Source organism: Artemia sp. Qi Xiang Cuo, chromosome 19 (assembly GCF_049724085.1).
Source record: "Artemia sp. Qi Xiang Cuo chromosome 19, ASM4972408v1, whole genome shotgun sequence".
NCBI classification, from domain to species: Eukaryota; Metazoa; Arthropoda; class Branchiopoda; order Anostraca; family Artemiidae; genus Artemia; species Artemia sp. Qi Xiang Cuo.
Genome location: NC_142812.1, coordinates 36,984,146 through 37,003,302, shown reverse-complemented (window position 1 = coordinate 37,003,302; position 19,157 = coordinate 36,984,146). Strand labels below are relative to the sequence as shown.

The window sequence follows — 19,157 nt, the reverse complement described above, 5'->3', positions numbered from 1 at the left end:
CTTCTTGTCGACAATGTTTTATGCTTAATATTTTTGTGAAATTTTATTAACAGGCTTTATGTTAATTTACAAAAGTCTCAATGCAAAGATCTCCACTCGCATGATTGTCCATCGAAGAATTCTTCATCCGTGGTGTAGCCCCCGGATAACTCATCAATAATTGAGGAGATAGAAGCTTCCCCTTCTGACAGATTAGACTTGGAGAACTGTGCAGACAAGCAGCCAGACATCAGCAGCAAGTGGCACTTGCTGCTGTGATCATAAGAGTCAATACTGGCAAAGCCCTCAGAACCGGTACCAGTAAGAGACCTTCTTCCTCTCACCTCGGAATGTTCCTCAAGGGATTGTTCTTTGTGCCATTGTCTGAGCATCATGTATCGAGGGAATTACCCCCTCCCCCTCAGATAAGATAGTTGAAGCCATTAATGGCTTTAATTCATCAAAAATTATGTATTCCAAAAAATCCAGCCAATGGCTGGAATGGTGACGGTGACTGAAATTAGCAGTAGTGACACGTATTTGTGCCTGCTACTCTCAGGCATACCACGCGAAGCTTTTCCCCGCTACTACCTGGAGATAGAATTGTGCTACAGAGCATTCTATTGACTTAAACACTAAATATGGGGGAAATCAATCAATTTGGTCTTTCTTGCTAGATATAAAAAGTCTGATTAAGCAGTAAAGTGTGGTTTTCGATACTTAAACTACTTCCTAGAGCCGATTATAGTTAAACTTTGGCTTCGGAAACCTGAAGCCAAAAATCCAGGCATCTTTGCGAAGTTCTAATACATATTCAGTGTTTTTCAGTTCATTGCAAACTTGGAATGTGTTCAATACTGTCAGATCTCGTTTATGAAACCGTAATGTTTCTGTTGAAAATATATCCTTTCTCCTTGTTTTTGGCAGTAAGCTTTAATGCCAATTTGGCAAATTGTGTATGATAGTCGTCTTTTTCAATAAATCTCATCTTAAGCAAGTTCAACACCTTTCACACTGAATGCAAAAATCAAGTAGAATATCAAATGAGTTGGAGATGAATATTTATTCTGAGGATTAGGCGTTTGTGGGAATTCGGAAAGCAGGATGAGGACGAATGGGAAATTTGGTGAGTTAATAACTGAATGCAAAGAAAGTCAATCTTAGGCATTTTTTTCTAATTTTACAGTAGAGTAACTTTTTTTTTGTTAAGAAACGAGTGGCGAATATAATTCTGAGTAAGAACTTGAAATGCATTTAGGGAACTGTCGGCGAAACAAGATTAGAATATTAGAAGCAATAGTTATGACAGTGGTCAAGCATGATTCTGAAACATGGGTGCTCCGAAAGACGGACGATAATTTGTTTGATTATCGGTCATAAATTTGGGCACATCAATCCAAATTTTTTTTCAGTTTTTTTACCGACCGGCTGAAAATACTGGAGGGGGATAAGGGGGGGGGGGTCACAGATTATTTCGGTCATTAAACTTAAAATTTGTTATTATAGCATATCCTGCAAAATGGTGTGACTAAAAATATGGTCACCCAATAGGGAACTGCATAGTTTTGTTATTTATAATTTTGTCGAGCGCGGGTTTTTCAGTTTTGACTAATCTTTGTAACTCTCAGCTTCATAATGGATGTTTCAGTTTGAAGGGTTCAAGTCTCAAATTTGATTTTAAGCTTTATTCTTGGAGCAGGAGAAAAACTTATCAGTCGATTGACTTAAATACATTTAACGCAACGCTGCTGAGAGTACTTTTTTAACATTCAATGGAGTTAATAATTCTGACCATAGACCATTCAAGCTAAAGATATTATTCACTCCTTTCACGTAAGACAAATCTCTGATAAGAAAAATTATTTTCTGCTATCTAATATTTACGCTCAGATTTGCTAATGTAAAATTCACAAATGCCACTAAAAACAAAGGAACAACTACGAGTATTTTGAATTTTAGAGCCATTCAGAAGTGGAATTGATGAAGTCCGCAAAACAAACAACGAGAAAATTAAAGTATATATTACACTGCTCACGGAGAGGCAAGTGTCTCCTTCCAGGTTGCACACCCTTCCTATATAAATTCCTGGCACCCTTCCTATGTAAATTCCCAAGGTTTCTTCAGGTGCCCTCATAGAGCTAGGTTGACTATGGCTGAGCTTATTGAGTCACGACCCCAACCTCCGTTCCAAAACACATAGTCGGCGACACGAGGACACGAACCCCAGTATCATGGAGGATATATGATTGCAAGTTATGTTTTTAATGATAAGACAATAGTTCTGTGTTCACAATTAGAAAAAAAACGAAAAAAAAACTGAAGTTGTGTTTCTGAATATTATACCTTTAGAAAATGTCCTTAAACAGCTGTTATGTCTAAAAGGTAAACATGCTTACTGCACTGCTCTGCTAATAAAGAGCAGGGGCAGTTTTAATATTTTGAGCTATATTGCCGAGTGAAATTTTCAAATTTTACTATTAGCTAGTTGATAGATTAAGGAGTTATCTGCTTAATGTAAAACAGTATTTCAGCGTTCACGATTAAAAAAAATAAATAAAACAAAGATTAAGAATTCAAGAAAGTTGTTTTTCTGAACATTATACCTTTAGAAATTGTCCTTAAATAGCTGTTATGTCTGAAAGGAAAACATATTTACCATACTGCCCTGGTGAGGAAGAGTTTTGTAAGTGCAATTTTCATACTTCAACTATATCGCCATGGGAAAACCATATTTAGGATTTTTTTCGTAGTGAAGTTAATTGATTTGCCTAAAATGAGTATAAATATTCCAGAATTGAGGTTTTTCGATTCGATAACGTTGAACCTAAGTTCATCGTAATAATTTTCGATCAAAGAGTTACCTCAAAGCTGACTGCTTAGGGGCCAAATGTCTCCTTTACAAGGGCCGTTCTTGCGGCAAGGTTTGTCGCATTTAATTCAAGTTGTATTGATATGTGTATATAAGGAAGATATATTGACACCCCCCCCCCCCTGTATCACAAGGTAGCCATATTATTCCCCAACAAACTTGGAAAACTAGTAAAATTGATTATACCAGGTCACTCCCCCCCCCCCCAGAATTTTGGACTCTATGCATCTATATTCATATTTCTTTTTTTTTAGCCATAACTAAATTTGTTAAAAACACGTTGAAAACAGACATTACTGGGAAGATATTGGATTTTTCAGCCGTTCCCGGCTGTGGCCTGAGATGCACTGTTGGTAGTTTAGAAGCAATGTTTAACTCTTCTTCTAACTTAACTCTTTCTAAACTGTAAGTCCTTTTTATTTTATTGTATTGAAGCTGTGATACTTAGTTCACTGGAATTTCCTAAATCTATATTTTGAAAGCATTTTACTACTGTCACTTATAGTTTGGAAGAAAGTATTTCTAGAGCTTAAGAGAGAAGACTGTGTTCCCAGCTCTTCAAATGTTAATCACGTCTTGAGTAACTGTGGTGTTGATGTGATAACTTTGTTCTTCCTTCAATTAATAGCTTTTTGGCTATGGGGGAGTGCTATCAAGATGTCTATAGTCTTTAGGTAGGGGTTTTGCAATGGGAAAGCAGCCAAACATTTTGAAAGTTATCTGGAAATTATATAGGCCTGAATTAATCTGTATTAGTTACTATAAGATATCATATTAGAGAAATAGTTCTTGATATTGAAAGTAATGAGAAGAGAAAATATAAAAGTGAAAAACGAAATCGAGACTAAAGGGGGAGATACAAAATGGAAGAGAAAGGTAGGGTGGATAGAGAGAGGCAGAGTGGAAGAGTGAGACAGAGTGGAAGTGAGGCAGAGTGGAAGAGTGAGGCAGAGTGGAAGAGTGAGGCAGAGTGGAAGAGTGAGGCAGAGTGGAAGAGTGAGGCAGAGTGGAAGAGTGAGGCAGAGTGGAAGAGTGAGGCAGAGTGGAAGAGTGAGGCAGAGTGGAAGAGTGAGGCAGAGTGGAAGAGTGAGGCAGAGTAGGAAGAGAGAGAGAGTAGAGAGAGAGAGAGAGAGAGAGAGAGAGAGAGAGAGAGAGAGAGAGAGAGAGAGAGAGAGAGAGAGAGAGAGAGAGAGAGAGAGAGAGAGAGAGAGAGAGAGAGAGAGAGAGAGAGAGAGAGAGAGAGAGAGAGAGAGAGAGAGAGAGAGAGAGAGAGAGAGAGAGAGAGAGAGAGAGAGAGAGAGAGAGAGAGAGAGAGAGAGAGAGAGAGAGAGAGAGAGAGAGAGAGAGAGAGAGAGAGAGAGAGAGAGAGAGAGAGAGAGAGAGAGAGAGAGAGAGAGAGAGAGAGAGAGAGAGAGAGAGAGAGAGAGAGAGAGAGAGAGAGAGAGAGAGAGAGAGAGAGAGAGAGAGAGAGAGAGAGAGAGAGAGAGAGAGAGAGAGAGAGAGAGAGAGAGAGAGAGAGAGAGAGAGAGAGAGAGAGAGAGAGAGAGAGAGAGAGAGGAATAGAAGGAGAATAAAAGAGATGGGAGGTTTATATTTAGAAGAAAGATCAAAAGATAGGAGTGAAAGAATCCATCCAAACAATAAAATTTCAAAGGTAGAAGAGCAAGAGAAAGTTTTCTCCGACCCATCTGTTTCTTCTTATTTTCATCTGCACTAATTACTTTTTTGGGGCAGTTTTAATTGCGATATGAGCTTAATCTTCTTTCAAAAGCAATTAAGCTGTCTTTAACGCGGCTCTTTTCTTTCTAAAAGATATATCACCCCTCAATAAGTACACTGACTCTTTAGAAGGTCTCATAAAGCTTTCAGCATTTCCGTCCAATCTGTCTTAAAGGCAATAATTGAGTAACTTCGTTATTATTCTAGGAGAGACAAAGTCTTCCGTATTTTGATTCACAGTCTTTTCGGCTACAGATAAACAAAAGTTTCAAATCTCAGAGGGAGATTGCTTTCAAACGCTTATTGGATAGACCAATCAATACGCAAATGAAGTAGAGTTTCTTGTTAAGCTAATCTCGAGATATGAAGTTTTAGGTCTGGATAGAAGCCTTGAATGGTTTGTTTTGTGGAAAGTCAGATTTTAAGAATGTGAAAAGTAGAAAGCAAATCTGAAAAATTAATGAAGACATGAAGTTACCAAGCTAGTAAGAAGTTATCCTAAGAAGACTTAAGTATTTTACCCATTAGGCTTTTATTTTGAAAGAAAAGATTTGATTTAATTTTTACGTCTATCTTCGCCTACTGTTGGCTGGGAAGATTGAAAACATTTTTTTTTTTTTTTTTTTTTTTTTTTTTTTTTTTTTTTTTTTTTTTTTTTTTTTTTGGTACCTAAGTAATGGTATTACTCTATACATAGCAGCCGAATATGTTTCTGATTCCCGAATTTTTTTTATTTTTTTTTTGTGTGGCACCTTAGTGATGGCAATGCTCTATCTATAGCAGCCGAACATGCATCTAATTTGCGACCCGTTGAGCGCTCTTTATTGCTTAAAAAAGGAATGAAATTAAGCTTCCTAATATGGATTTTTTACTTAATTCCTCTCACCCCTTTTATCTCTCCATCTCTATCTCACTTATGAAGTAGTCTACATAGTGGCAATACTCAATCTATAATACCTGAATATGCGTCTAATTTTGGGCCAAGTAGCACTTTATTGCTCATGAAGATTGAAAGTTTTTGTTAGTTGTGGCGAAAACAACTTACTGAAAAAGGCAACTATTAAAAAATACATACTGATGATGACTTGACGAGATGAATTTTTGTTTTTCGATCAATCAGTCATACATACAAAACAGATTCCTCTCAATCCTTCTATCTCATCCTAAATACTTGATATTTTAGATTTAACGTATTTTCTTGAATTTTAGCTAGATTTCAGTTTTAATTTTTTGTCAAAGGTGCTATTTAAAATTTTTAAGCGTTATGTATTACAAAAATTGCTAAAGCTTCTTTATGTTCTTAGTTTGTTGATACTTCCAAGCCCATCTTTCGTTTGAAGTCTTGTGTAGGTTGGGTGTAATTTCAACGAAATTCCCTAATCAATCAATCAATCAATCATTTATTACCCACAACTACAAGACAACAAGTAGTACAAGTGGAGTATAAACATAATAATGAAAAAGAAAAACAAAAAAGAAAATCAATAAGCACTAGCAATTAAATTAAACTAAGAAAAGAACTGTAAAAGACCGTGGTCAGGAGTCCATGGCGGCAGAGAAAGAAGAAATTTGCAAAATTTGAAATATGTAACTTTAATCTTTTTTAAATCCTTTAGCTTAAGAACAGAATGAACACCCGAAAAATACAGCACAGAATGATCAGAAAAAGTCGAGAATAAGCGCCCAAGAGCTCTTCTGTTATATTTTCCACGGTTTGCTACAATTTTTGAATACCTGAACTGAATTTTTCTTACTGAATGAGAAACAATCTGTTTACGAAAGAGAGCTAGAGAATTAGAAACAGTAATACCAAGCCACCGAAAGGAAGAGACAGAAATTACAGAAAATTCATTACATACCAGAGGAGTAGACGAAGACAGATTATAAGATAAGAATTCACGCTTGTCAAGATTCAGGGATAGACCAATATTTAGGAAAGACTGAGAAACTAAGGAAACCATCGCAGAAAGAGCAGACTTAGTACGACTAATCAACAGAATGCCAATAGCATAGGCAATGTAAGAAATATCAGTAGAACCAGAAAAATAAGTGCCTGAGATCTTTTCCAGAACAGTAGAAATACAAATTTTGAAAAGGGTTGGTGATAAAACACCCCCCTGCCTAGCACCACGAAGCACTTTAATAGTTGTTTCTGGAGAAGATTTCAGGCGGAGGTAAGAATTAGAATACCAAAATCGTAGAAGGTAAATAACCGAAAAATTAACACCAGAAAAAGCCAAAGAAAACAAAAGCTGGTTATGAACAACAGAATCAAAAGCCTTTGAAAGATCAAGTGTACAGAGATATACGCCTTTGCCCTTAGAAGAATTAGAAAGTAGAATAGAAGAAAGGACACGATGAACATGTTGGCACCCCACACCAGATCTAAAACCAAGTTGATTTTCACCAAAGAAAGAAATATTTTGAGTTAGATTAGGTAAAAGAATATACTCGAAGGCCTTGCTAATATTGCAAGAAACAGTAATTGGACGGTAAGAAGAGCAATCTGTTGGCGGTTTACTTCTTTTTGAAATTGAAATCACGCTCCCACACAAAAATCTTTCCGGGACGATAGAAGATGCCAAGCACATTTGAAACAAAAGCGCAAGATTTGACACAAGTTCAGCACATTGGGGAGTTAGATGCTTTTTAGAGATACCATCAGCATCAATAGATTTCGACTTAAGATGATTCAAAGTATTCAAAACTTCACAACGCGATATAGCTATTATTGATTGATCCTTCAAGGAGTGATTGAATAAGATAATTAGCCGAAAGCTGGTATTTAAAAGTAACGCTTGCAAATGTTAAATTTTGAAATGTTTCTTCTAGAAAAGATTGTAAACACGAGATTGTGATTTTCCTTATTTTCAGGTCAACGATCTGGGATCCATTATGTGACATCATTGATCAGAGTTTGCTGAGATCTTCGAATTTTCCTAATGATTATTTGGAAGAAATGAAGGGAAAACTTTCGAATATTAACTCTTATCAGGCAAGTTCAACTTTCTATTTTTCCCTCATTGCTTCATCAAACTTTCATCAAAAAGCCTTTCATGCTAATATAGCGCTTAGTTTTTTTCTACAGCCAATACATTTGTGACAGGACATCTAGAGCCCATTTTTGCTTAAACTGTAAAGGGGTACATTTTGGGGCAAGCAGAAAAATTTATTTGGACGTTGTAATGTAGTTTGTATTCGTCAGATTTTTTCAACACGGAGATAAATTCTTATAAAGCTAAAAATAGCTTGTATTCAAATATTCTGTTTTTACCATATAGTTATTGCCTTTCTGTTTTATTTAAATTATACCCGTTTTTTCTCTGTTAAATTCTATAAATAGAAAATTTCAGTATTATCTACAAATTATTAACAGGTTTTAAGCCCAGCTTGTTTTTTGACATACGGTCAGTCAAACAAGTACCTAAATTGGACAATTGGACAATTGGAAATTGGACAATTCCTCTGGTACACATTTAACAAATCTTCCTCTCCTTTTCCAAGTATATATTTTTCAGAACCGCACCTGACTGTTGTCATTATGGTTGGTTCCAATATGTGAAAAAAAAGAAAAAGAATATTGGATGGAGTTTGTTTCAGCCAATTACCAAATTCAACGTTTTAATGGGAATAGGATTGGCTCTAACATGCACCTAGGATGGATATCTAGACTTGAACTAAAACACTGTTGTAGTTTTGTGAGAAATTTACTCTTTTTTAATTGGTACAAAATGAAATTATTAGATATTTCCCTAACTCCCACCAGGAAAAAGAAAGCTCTTGTAACTATCAAGATTCTTCGGTTATTTGCTTCAGCTCTTTTCTAAGTTATTTAAACTGATTAAAAAACAAAGAAGGTCTCAAGTTTGCCAAACTTGGAACTTTGAAAAGTGTCTGAATACGTGTCCATTTCATGTCGAAACCGTTTAGCCTTCCTGAAGTTTCTTTGGATTGACGAGTCTTGAAAACTTTGCTTTCCAATTTACTCAGACCTAGGGAATCGTGTACAGGTCTTGACACTTTTAGCTCTTGGTTCAGAATAGAAAGCAAAAAGTTGTTCAATTTCAGGTGGTAACTTGAAAGGTAAATGCAACTAAAGCCTAGTCTTTTCTTTTTTTTTGAGGCAGGTTAGGTCATATAAACTTACGTCTAGAAACTTATCGGGACTCCTATTTCAAAATCTCTAAATAGATGCAACATGACAAAATTTGGTTTTTGAACTAAGACCATAGCAAAATGAAAACGAAAAAATATGACAGAACAGTAAAAATTCATGAAAAAATAAATCAAGAAAAAAATTTAAGGTTAATTCCAACCACGTAAAATATCTAAATTTAGGAAAAACATAAGCCTTGATCTTTATGTATGTTTCTCTATTACTCTTGGCTGTATATAAATATGCTGCACAGAAGCAGCACTCAGTAAGATCGTATGCCATCTGCTCATCATATTTTATTCTTCGCTTTGAACGTTCTCAATTGAAGTAACTGATGAGCCAAATTTTCATTCATAAAAGTACACTCTCCTTTATTTACTCTCAAAAATTAACTACTCTCCTTCCAAGTCTTAAAGGCGTATCCCAAGAACTCATTTCACATTTAATTTTATGTCGCTAATCTGACGGTATTTTTGAATGCCCTGATTTGAATTGATTTATTTTCAAGTTAAGGTATTCGATTAAGAATATCTTGAATTGGAAAGAAAACTTTTTAAACTGGGCAATACATAAAGATATTTTAAACACCTATAGATGCAATTGGGTGGGATCTATGAAACTTGTTTCGTCTTTGCCGACACCAAAAGATCCTGCAGTCGATAGTAATTTAGTCTTAAATAAACTTTTCTTACTGACCACTGAAATTTTTTGGCATCAGACAAAGCAAAAAAAAGGAAGTAAAAATTCTAAGTTTAAGGTCCGCATCGATTAAAAAGGAATTTTACCAAGGTCTTTTTTCGTTGTAAAGAATAAGGGTCAAACCAGAAAGAAAGAGGTCTCCAAATCTTGTTACGTAAATGTTGTTAATGCAACTTTAAAATAGCGTAGTGTAAATGAGGATTTCTGAGTTTCCAAAAAAGACTGTTGTTTGGATTGTTTAGATTTTATAGGATTTTTAACTATGTGGTAGTATGTTTGGAACCAGTTTTGAACGCATTTTGAGCGATTTGTACCGATCTAGAACGATTTGAAGCGGTTTCTGAAACAAAACAAAGTGGAAAAATCACTTTTTTCTAGATACCCTTTAAACAGTTAGATTTCTATTGAAATCTAAATTTGACCCATGTTTTTCATTCAATAAAAAAAAAAAAAAACACAGAATGAAAGCTTCTCATTAAAAAACAAAGTTTATTCTTTCAAATAAATGAGTAGAATTTTGTGAAAATACCTTCATCCCCCCCATGCAATGTCTTGCTGCTATAAAAAATATGCCTGACAGTCATATATGCTTCTCAGTAATGTGCCTGACAGTCGTGTCCAAACCCAAGGGGGTGTACTCACCCAAATCTCTATTTAGGGATGTATTATTATTTAAATTTCATTTGATTTTAGTTGCTTGACGGACAATTTGTTTGATTCCTAGGTTGAAATCATGCAAAATTTAAGTAATAATAGATCCCCTAATAGAGACTTAAATGAGTACTCACTCAACTCTATCTACACAAAATTGATTGTAGAAAGAGTTTAGTACAGAATAAAATAAAATGTACTCGCTTCCAAAATGAATGCAAGATTAGCAGCACAAATGGCAATAAGGAATTGTTCCAATTTTTGATCAATTCAAGTAGCATGAATGAATCACTCTTTTTATCGGTCTGGGCTGAACCTATGTGAGTTGAGGAAGCTGAGACTTTCAAAATTTACTCTATGATTTTTGTTTCTAAATTTATTTGATCAACGCGATTTTTTATTGAGTTTTTTAAATTAAATATACATATCTATATATATATATATATATATATATATATATATATATATATATATATATATACATACATACATATATATATATATATATATGTATATATATATATATATATATATATATATATATATATATATATATATATACATATACATATATATATATATATATATATATATATATATATATATATATATATATATATATATATATATATATATATATATATATATATATATATATATATATATATATATATATATATATATATATATTTATTTCACTGATGACAGCTGCTGCATATATAGCTGAAATATCCGATTAGGTTGTATTAACTGTTGTTAGTCACTCTCTTAACAAATTTTCTCGATATCTTCTCTTGTTGTGTAAAATAAAGCATTGGCAGTAGACCCCGGCGCCGCGCCGATGAGGGAAGACCGGCGGCGGCGGGGTCAAAAATAGCGCGCCACGCCGCGCAGCCGGTAAGATGTTGGGGGCGCACCGCCGGTAAGATGTCGGCGGCGCGCCACCGGCGTGATCAATGTTGACCGCAAACATTAATGTTTTCATCAGTCTTTCTCAAATCACAGCTTAAATTTACAACAGATTCAAGCCTATTCATGAGTTAAAAAATTCACAAGTCGCTGGCTGGAAACTGGTCTTCTTCGTTATTCATGAAGAAAAGTAGAAATCTGGTAGAAACAAAATGGCTGTGACGTTTCAGAACCCTTGCATAATACGAGTAGTTGAAGTATCTATTAGCTATGTATTCTTAACATAAATAATTATAAAAATTAGCAGTTTTTTTCATCGAGCATTACTGCATACAAAACTTCAAATACCGTATCACAAATTTCGTCAGTTATCTGGGTAAAAACTTTGAATATAACTTTGAACTTAGAAGCTTAATTTTTTCATAATGCCCTTTGCCTATATCTGTTTTGTCACTTTTAAAACATTAGAAACGGGTGACGGTTATATTGATTGTTTTTTTTTTTTGCTCTTTTGGATTCTTACAAAGTCTTCTTGTATTAAAAACTAGTTTTTGAAAACAATTTAAAAAAAATACATTTAAAAGTTTTTTTTGGCTCCTTTATAGGATATAATTCACGTTGGGTAAGGCTCAACTGCTGCTTTTTTATTGGTTTTGGCTGCTCTGTTGGATATTATTCATTTTTTCTTTTGGGGATTCATTCCAAATTATAAACTGAAAAATACCTAATATCAGTCAAATTATAAACTACATCTAAAAGGAGTAAATTTATCAAATTGAAAAATACATGAGGAACACTTCACATGAGAACATTTCAATTACAATGGAACAAAAAACACTTAATGGTTTATTCGGTATGAAGAAAAATGAAGTGCCAGCTCTTTTCTTACATAAAAAATGAAAAGCTCATCCGTTTTAAATGTAATTAAGTGAAATAATATGCAGACTGAAGTAGCTCCAGGAAGATGCTGGGATTTTCATCCTAGTTCGTCACTTTTAATCCAAGCAAAATGTTAGGACACTTAGTATCAGTTAATGAGTTTATGCTTTGATTTCCAAATGCTGACAAAAATTACCAAATTTAAGAAAGTCGCAACAATAAGTCACATGTGGTCAAAATACTCAAAGACTCCTCTTTGATCCCCACCCTGGCTCAAAGCTTCTGCTATGGTCGTTTCCATGGAAATCACCAAAGAGTTTCTATTTAAAATAGCTTTCAAGCGTAGTTAGGGGTATTTAGAATTTTTTGCTTTTCTTCAAAGCTTTGAAAAAAGTGTTATTATATTCCAAATGTTACATTTGTTATATTTGTGCATATTTTTGGTAATCATTTGTGGGGTGATCGAATTTTTTAAACCACTGTAGATACGTAAGAACGTTGCAACATCTAGTACCCTGAGGTCATAAGACTGTCAAAGACTCCTCCTTGAACCTCCCAAATTGAAAGCTTTTATTATGACCTGGCCTTTTAATGTAACTTGGGCACTGGACAAAGGGTGCCATTGTCACTCGAGCGTAACGTTAGGTGGGGATGTCGATATCGCTTTCGTCACACCAAATCGTTTTAGTGTGAATCTGCCTGGTACTTATGAATTAATGTTTTCAAAGTGAACGTGTTTCATCAATAAGAAAAAAAAACGGGTTGGACGCATATGTCCCTTTCCCTTTGGAGGACAAAACCATGCAAGTGCTGTATCAAGTATAACTCACGAAAATCTTGTTAATTTTTGTCAACTTTTCAACTTTTTGGCATCCCTGCTTTCAATAAAAAAAATCTAGGTACTATCACCTAAACATATTAAATCCCTATGCCCCCCCCTCTGGATACCATCTTGATAGGATACCGTCTCTGCTTTAAATAAAAAAAATAATTAACTTATTGGCACCCCTGCTTTAAAAAAAAATAGAGGTATTATCATTTAAATACGATAGCTCATTACCCCCCCCCCTCGGGATACCACCTTGATAGGATGCCGTCTCTGCTTTAAATTAAAAAAATTAACTTTTTGGGATCCCTGCTTTCAATAAAAAAAAATTCGAGATATTATGATTTAAATGTAATACCTCCCTCCCCCCTTCTGGATACCACCTTGATAGGATACCGTTGTCAGCTTTCATTAGAAAAATAATCTACTTAATAATTAACTACTTAAGCTTAATAATTAACTAATTAACTAATAATTTACTTAAGCTTAGTGTTCCTTGAAAAAAATTGAGGGTATGAGTAAAGGGGTACAAAGACAACAACAAAAATGTCGAAATTATTCAGATATACCTCAAATTATTGAAAAACTGACTCATAGATTCGCCGTGGCATTCAATAAGATTCAAAGAATCGAATTAATGGGGAGCACACACAAAAGCCAAATTAGGCCAGTAGCCTATGAGAAATCGCAAAATATCCAAGACAATGAACAAGTCCTAATGGGGGCCCCTGGGTCTATCAAAATATTTCAATGGTTTCACAGGGAATTTGATATCATTTTCTTCTGTCTCCATTTTAAATGAAAAAAATAATTATCTTTTCGGCATCCTGGTTTCAATACAAAAAATGAGCTATTATCATTTAAAAATGATAGCCCCCTATCCCCCCCCCTATAGGTAATAATTTACAATTTATTTATGAAGCATATTTTTGGGGTAACTTCCGGTTCAAAATTTAATTCCCCAACGTGGTACATAGCATAGTATATAGCTGAGTATTGTCTCAATAGAATGGTTTTGTTGTTGTTGTTTTTTTTTTTTGGGGGGGGGGGTAAAAATTTTTCCGAAAGAATATTTTTTTTTCTATAAGGCTTTCAACAATTGAGTATTAAACATTAAGAAAATATTATCTAAAAATAGCAAAAAAAACATCTACAAATTTACAATTCAGGTGTAGAAACAATCTGTCGGCTGTCAATTTCAAAATTCAACTGAAGGCTGAAGCTGTATAGTAGTGAATGCGTTCTATAATTCTATTCAACTTGAAAATAAAATTCTTGACTACGAATGATGTAAGAAATAGTGATTGGGAAACTGCATTCGAAATGATTTAAACTCATTTCATAAAGACGATACTTGTTTTTGTCAACATATGAAGAATTGTGTATACTGCAATATTTGCAATTGCATATTGCATCTGTCTGGTTTTTATGCAAAGTAACAAAAGAGACAAAAATTAATGAACAAGAGATTAGTGAAGAATTATGGTATGCCAAGCAATATTTGGCAGGGAAAGTCACTGGTGATAAATCGCTAGGGGGGGGGCACCGTGATTGCGTGATTTTCGGGGACTCGGGGAACCAAATTTTTTTTCGGGGTGACGCATTGGTTTTTGGGGAAATACCCGAAAATTCGGCGATAGTGCAAGCCCTGCTTGATTTCTAATCATGAAAATCGAAATAATAAACCACACGAGAAGAAAAAGCTCCGACTAGGTAGTTAACGCAATAAAGAATTGTCGGAAAATTATTTTGAACTCGACCGAATGCCGCCGCTTCTACCGGCGCCAGCGCGCCTGCGGTGTACCGGTAGTATTACGTCCCTTCGGTGGCGGTCAACTCGGGCGTCTCGTCGGCGGCATGCGTTCGATCCACCGGCACGGCGCCGGGGTCTAATTGGCTGTATATACAGCCAATGCTGAATTGAATTAAAATCAAGTAGTTGTGGGCTTCAAGCCATGGCTAATTGTAGAAAAAATCCAAGACAGATAGTCTGAGTGAGTGAGAGGCAAATCTGGCATAAGCCCCTTTTAGAATTGTATAAAAATGATGTCATTTTTATTTGTTGATAGATAAGTCTAGCTATCATCCGTCCATACGTCATTCCTAGGACAAAACTAAGGTAGGTAGTCATAGAACTAAGGGATGAAAGATTCGTTTGATTTTGTGTTTACGCGTGATGGATAATGTCCACTGGACTTGTATGCAAAGTCTGAGACTGAATCTGCTTGGACTCACACGCAAACAAGTGAAACCTAAGCCTAATAGGCTTAGCCAAATTGGGCCCATCCGCATAGAGTGTCAGGCAAGGCGAGTGATCCAACTCCTGAACTCAGACATTTGTCTGACAACAGGCAAAACAAAAAAGAAAAAAAAGCGCACCGTATACTGTTTGAGAGGATTGGAGAAAATATTTCTCGCCCCCCCCCCCCAAAAAAAAAAAGACAGATTCCAATACTTTTTATTCCCTCTCCCAAAACTCGATCCCTCCGCCATGAGATAAAGCAGGGTAGGCTTGCCAAATTATGCATAAAATTTGCTGCCTTTTAATAAAATTAGTGACTATGCAGCCTCTATAATTAGAAATAATCACTTGCCTGCATGCTTCAGGCTTAGAAAACAAAAGTGTATACTCTGTTGTGACTATCAGAAACTTAAGGACACTTCAGGTAAGGTTAATGTCTGTTTGGAGACTACAGCCTGTTGTATAATATCTCGTGATTATTTTCAAAACGGTAATTGGCTAGAATTTACTGACATTACTAATTATATGGAATAATATATATTTGTTAACTATTTACTATCTCTCTGCTGGCATCTGAAACGAACATTATTCCGTCTTTTAGAATTCAGACGCACGAAATAAGAATAATTTTATGCAAGTTCAGCTGATAGCCTCGTTTAAATGAAAATTGTCTAAAAATTGGATTGCATGAGCCGTGTATTTTATGTTTAGCAAGGCAGAATAGTCGCACAATAAAGAATTGAGATGATAAATATCTTTCTAGAATTGAAGGCCTCTTGCTCGTAACTCTGTATTTCTCTTTCTGCTTTTTATCTTCTCTGAGAAAATATCACCTTTTGTAGCTGAGGGCCTCAGATACAAAGTGATCAACTCCTCAGAAATCGAAAGCTATTAAAAGAATCTACAGTGAAAAATAACTATACTATGTTGCTGTTTTTAATTACATTGTAGTAATTATCTGATGGACCAAATGCCTAATATCTTTTGCTGATTCTTTGACACTGTGAGGTGCACTCTATTATTAAAAGAATTCAACAATTTGGCGTCAAAAAAAAAAAAAAAAAACAAAAAAAAAAACAAAGTAAATTTTTTTGGGGGACTGCGGGGTAAATATAAATTTTTCTATGGATTGCACAGACTTGTGCATCAAACGAATCAAATGCTCTGAGGCTAAAAAGTCCCTGAAGATTTCATAGGTAGATTTTATCAATTCGGTTTCTGAACCACCTTCTTATTCAGCTTTGACTTCCTTGTGTTAAATGTGTTGATTCATTAGAGTTTCATTCCTGCGTTCACGGAGGTAAATAATTATATTCCTGTGCTCTAAATAACTGCCATCTCTTATCATCAAATGCAGTCTATTTCTCAAGAACATCCTTATGGCTAAGAGTTCCAACTTGAGTATTTTCCTTTGTTCTAGTGCTTTTAGCCTCCACAGCTGATGACGAATGTTATAGAGGATCTCCTTGAACTGTTTTTAGAGGCGCTATGATTTCAATGCCTTACGGATATTAATTCTGTTGAATTTTCTCTCTTGTGGCTGGTATTCGATTTTCAAAGTTTATGCCATGTATTATTAACCTTCTCTGAAATTCTGCTTAAATAAAGCCATTGAGTAGGCAATACAGAATAGTTGCCAAAATTACATTTCAGGAGAGGCAAAACTCACTTGGGAAGGGGTTTAGCTAAATGGAAGGTCTTGATGTACAAATAAAGAGTACATTTCAAATACAATTTTCTCAACCTCTCTGGGGAAGGTTAACCTCCAGCCCCCCTCCTCTCTAATTGTCAATTAGTGTTAAAAAAACTTTCCTTTGGCTTTTTTTTTTTTTAAAGAGAAACGTTGATTCTTATGCCTTAAAGATGTTAATCTGATTGAATTCCCTCTCTCTAAACTACAAATTTTGTAATGATAGGGTGACCAAGAGTGCCTGATATACCGCTAGTCCTTTACCTGGTCTAATCACTAGATCCTATGCCTTTGTTGAACGTTTGATTGAAGGAATCAACAAGGAATCGTCTTTCATGGAGCTGCGCAGTGGATGTGATGGATATCCTGCACAGTACAAAGCTATTTTCAAATTTCTCGTCCCTATTTTTTTTACCTTCAGGTAATCAGGGCGAGATGTTCTTCTCGTCGCTTTGACAAACTATGGTGCAAATAGAGAAATCTCTCAAGAAGGAGGATGCTATTTGAGAAGATAGTCTTTGCAAAATTTAATCTTGTCTTTAGAACTAGTAATAAGTTTTCAGTGGTAATACACTTTCCTCTTGTAGCCCTTTTCTTGACCTTTTGGAGCGGTGCCATGTGAGTTTTGGGAGCCCTAGCTTAAATATTTTATGACTTAGAGACTAAGTCTTAACCAAAGTGTCTGATTTAGGAGCCTGTAATGTTGTCTTCTCCTGGAAATCAGTTCCTATATACCTACCAGGGGCTTAGACACTTCTGAAATTAAATGTGTTCTTGATAGATATTAAATAAAAAAAACATGTTTTTTAAACTGAAAGTAAGGAGCGACATTAAAACTTAAAACAAACAGAAATTATTTCGTATATGAAAGGGGCTGTCCCCTCCTCAATGCCTCACTCTTTACGCTATTTTTTTTTTAATAAAGTTGTGAGACAAAGTCAAACTTAAGCGTAAAGAGTGAGGCGGTGAGGAGGGGATAGCCCCTTTCATATACGGAATAATTTCTGTTCGTTTTAAGTTTTAATGTCACTCCTTACTTTCAGTTTAAAAAACTTGTTTTTTTAATTTAATTTCTGATCGTTTTTTAGTTAAGGCAGCTTTTGTTTTGGCTCACCATCATAGAATAAGTAAAAAAAAATTGCATAAATATTTTGCTTTTATTTCGTTAAATGGATCTCAGTAAAGTTGGTCATAACGGAATTTACAAAATAAATTACGTAACTAACTTCTATATTCGTATATTTTTCTTCTGGCAAAAAATACACAGTTGCAAATTTTTGCAGATATGAGCTTGAAACCTATGTCATAGGGTTTTCTAATACGCTGAATCGGAAGGTGGGCTTTTCATTAAAATTCTTTCACTTGTAGGGGATGATTCTCCCCTCTTTAAAAAATTATATAAATTTTCTCAGGTTCTTAGCCTTTTACGAGCAATACTAAACTTAATAAAGTTTACATATTTATATTCAGCATTATAAGCACATTCTTTAGATACATTTATTGACATCAAAATTCCGTTTTTAAAAGTTTCGATTACTATTGAGCCGTATCGCTTGTTTTTTTATTGTTTTTTTTACTACGTATATGTTATTACGTATATGAGGGGGTTCTCCTCTTAGACAAAACCACGCTCTTTACGTTAAAAGTTAAAAAAAAATTTGATTCACAAACCCCTGAATCACAAAGGCCGTTTAATTAGAATAGATAGCTCTTTTGAAAGCACTAAAAAAAAACTGTTCCGTAAAGAGCGAGGTATTGACTTGGGGGAGAACCCCTCACATACGTTATAATTTCTGTTCGTTTTAAGTTCTAATGCTGCTTCTTACTTTCAGTTGAAAAAACATTTTTTTTTTAAATTTAATTTCTGATCGTTTTTTAAATAATGCTTGGAAATCCGGTGTCCCCTTCATAGAAATGTCCCTTACCCCAAAGAAACATCCTCCACGGACAGTTTCTCCAGAGTAACCCCTCCTCTAGCCCCCTCTCCAGAAAAAATCCTTCCTGAAAATGTCTGTATACTTCCCAATAACCAATAAATAATGCTGGCAAGTCCAGCGGCCCCTTCATGGCAATTTCTCTTCCCCCATTAAAAATTCCTTCTTGGACAGATCCTCCAACATAACCCCCGACCCCCCCCCCCCACTACCAGAAAAAAACCCTCCTGAAAACTTCTGTATACTTCCCAATAACCAATACTATATGTTAACATTGGGTAAAGTTCATAACTTTAAGCCCTCCCCCTGGGGACTTTGGGGGATTAAGTCATCCTAAATTACATATTTATTATATTTTTGACCATGCTTAACAAAATGGCTATCTCAAAATTTTGATCGGGTGACTTTGGGAAAAAATTAGCGTAGGAGGGGGCCTAGTTGCCCTCCATTTTTTTTGGTCACTTAAAAAGGGGACTAGAACTTTTAATTTCCGTTCCAATGAGCCCTCCCATAATATTCTAGGGCCACTGGGTCGATGCGATCACCCCTTAAAAAAAAAAAAAAAAAAAAAATAATAATAAACACCCATCCGTGATCTTTCTTC

At 35.1% G+C, this 19,157-nt stretch overlaps 1 protein-coding gene across 5 annotated transcripts in view; it reads left to right on the top strand.

The window, feature by feature from the left end:
• The window catches only part of ATP7 (copper-transporting ATPase 1), a 304,355-nt gene that overhangs the window by 155,900 nt on the left and 129,298 nt on the right, over positions 1 to 19,157 (top strand). For all 5 annotated transcript variants that reach the window (XM_089105398.1, XM_089105396.1, XM_089105401.1 and 2 more), the window contains 2 exons: positions 3,103 to 3,253; positions 7,442 to 7,562. In XM_089105398.1, the coding sequence (XP_088961524.1) occupies positions 3,103 to 3,253; positions 7,442 to 7,562 (272 nt within the window). The remainder of the gene's footprint in view (positions 1 to 3,102; positions 3,254 to 7,441; positions 7,563 to 19,157) is intronic.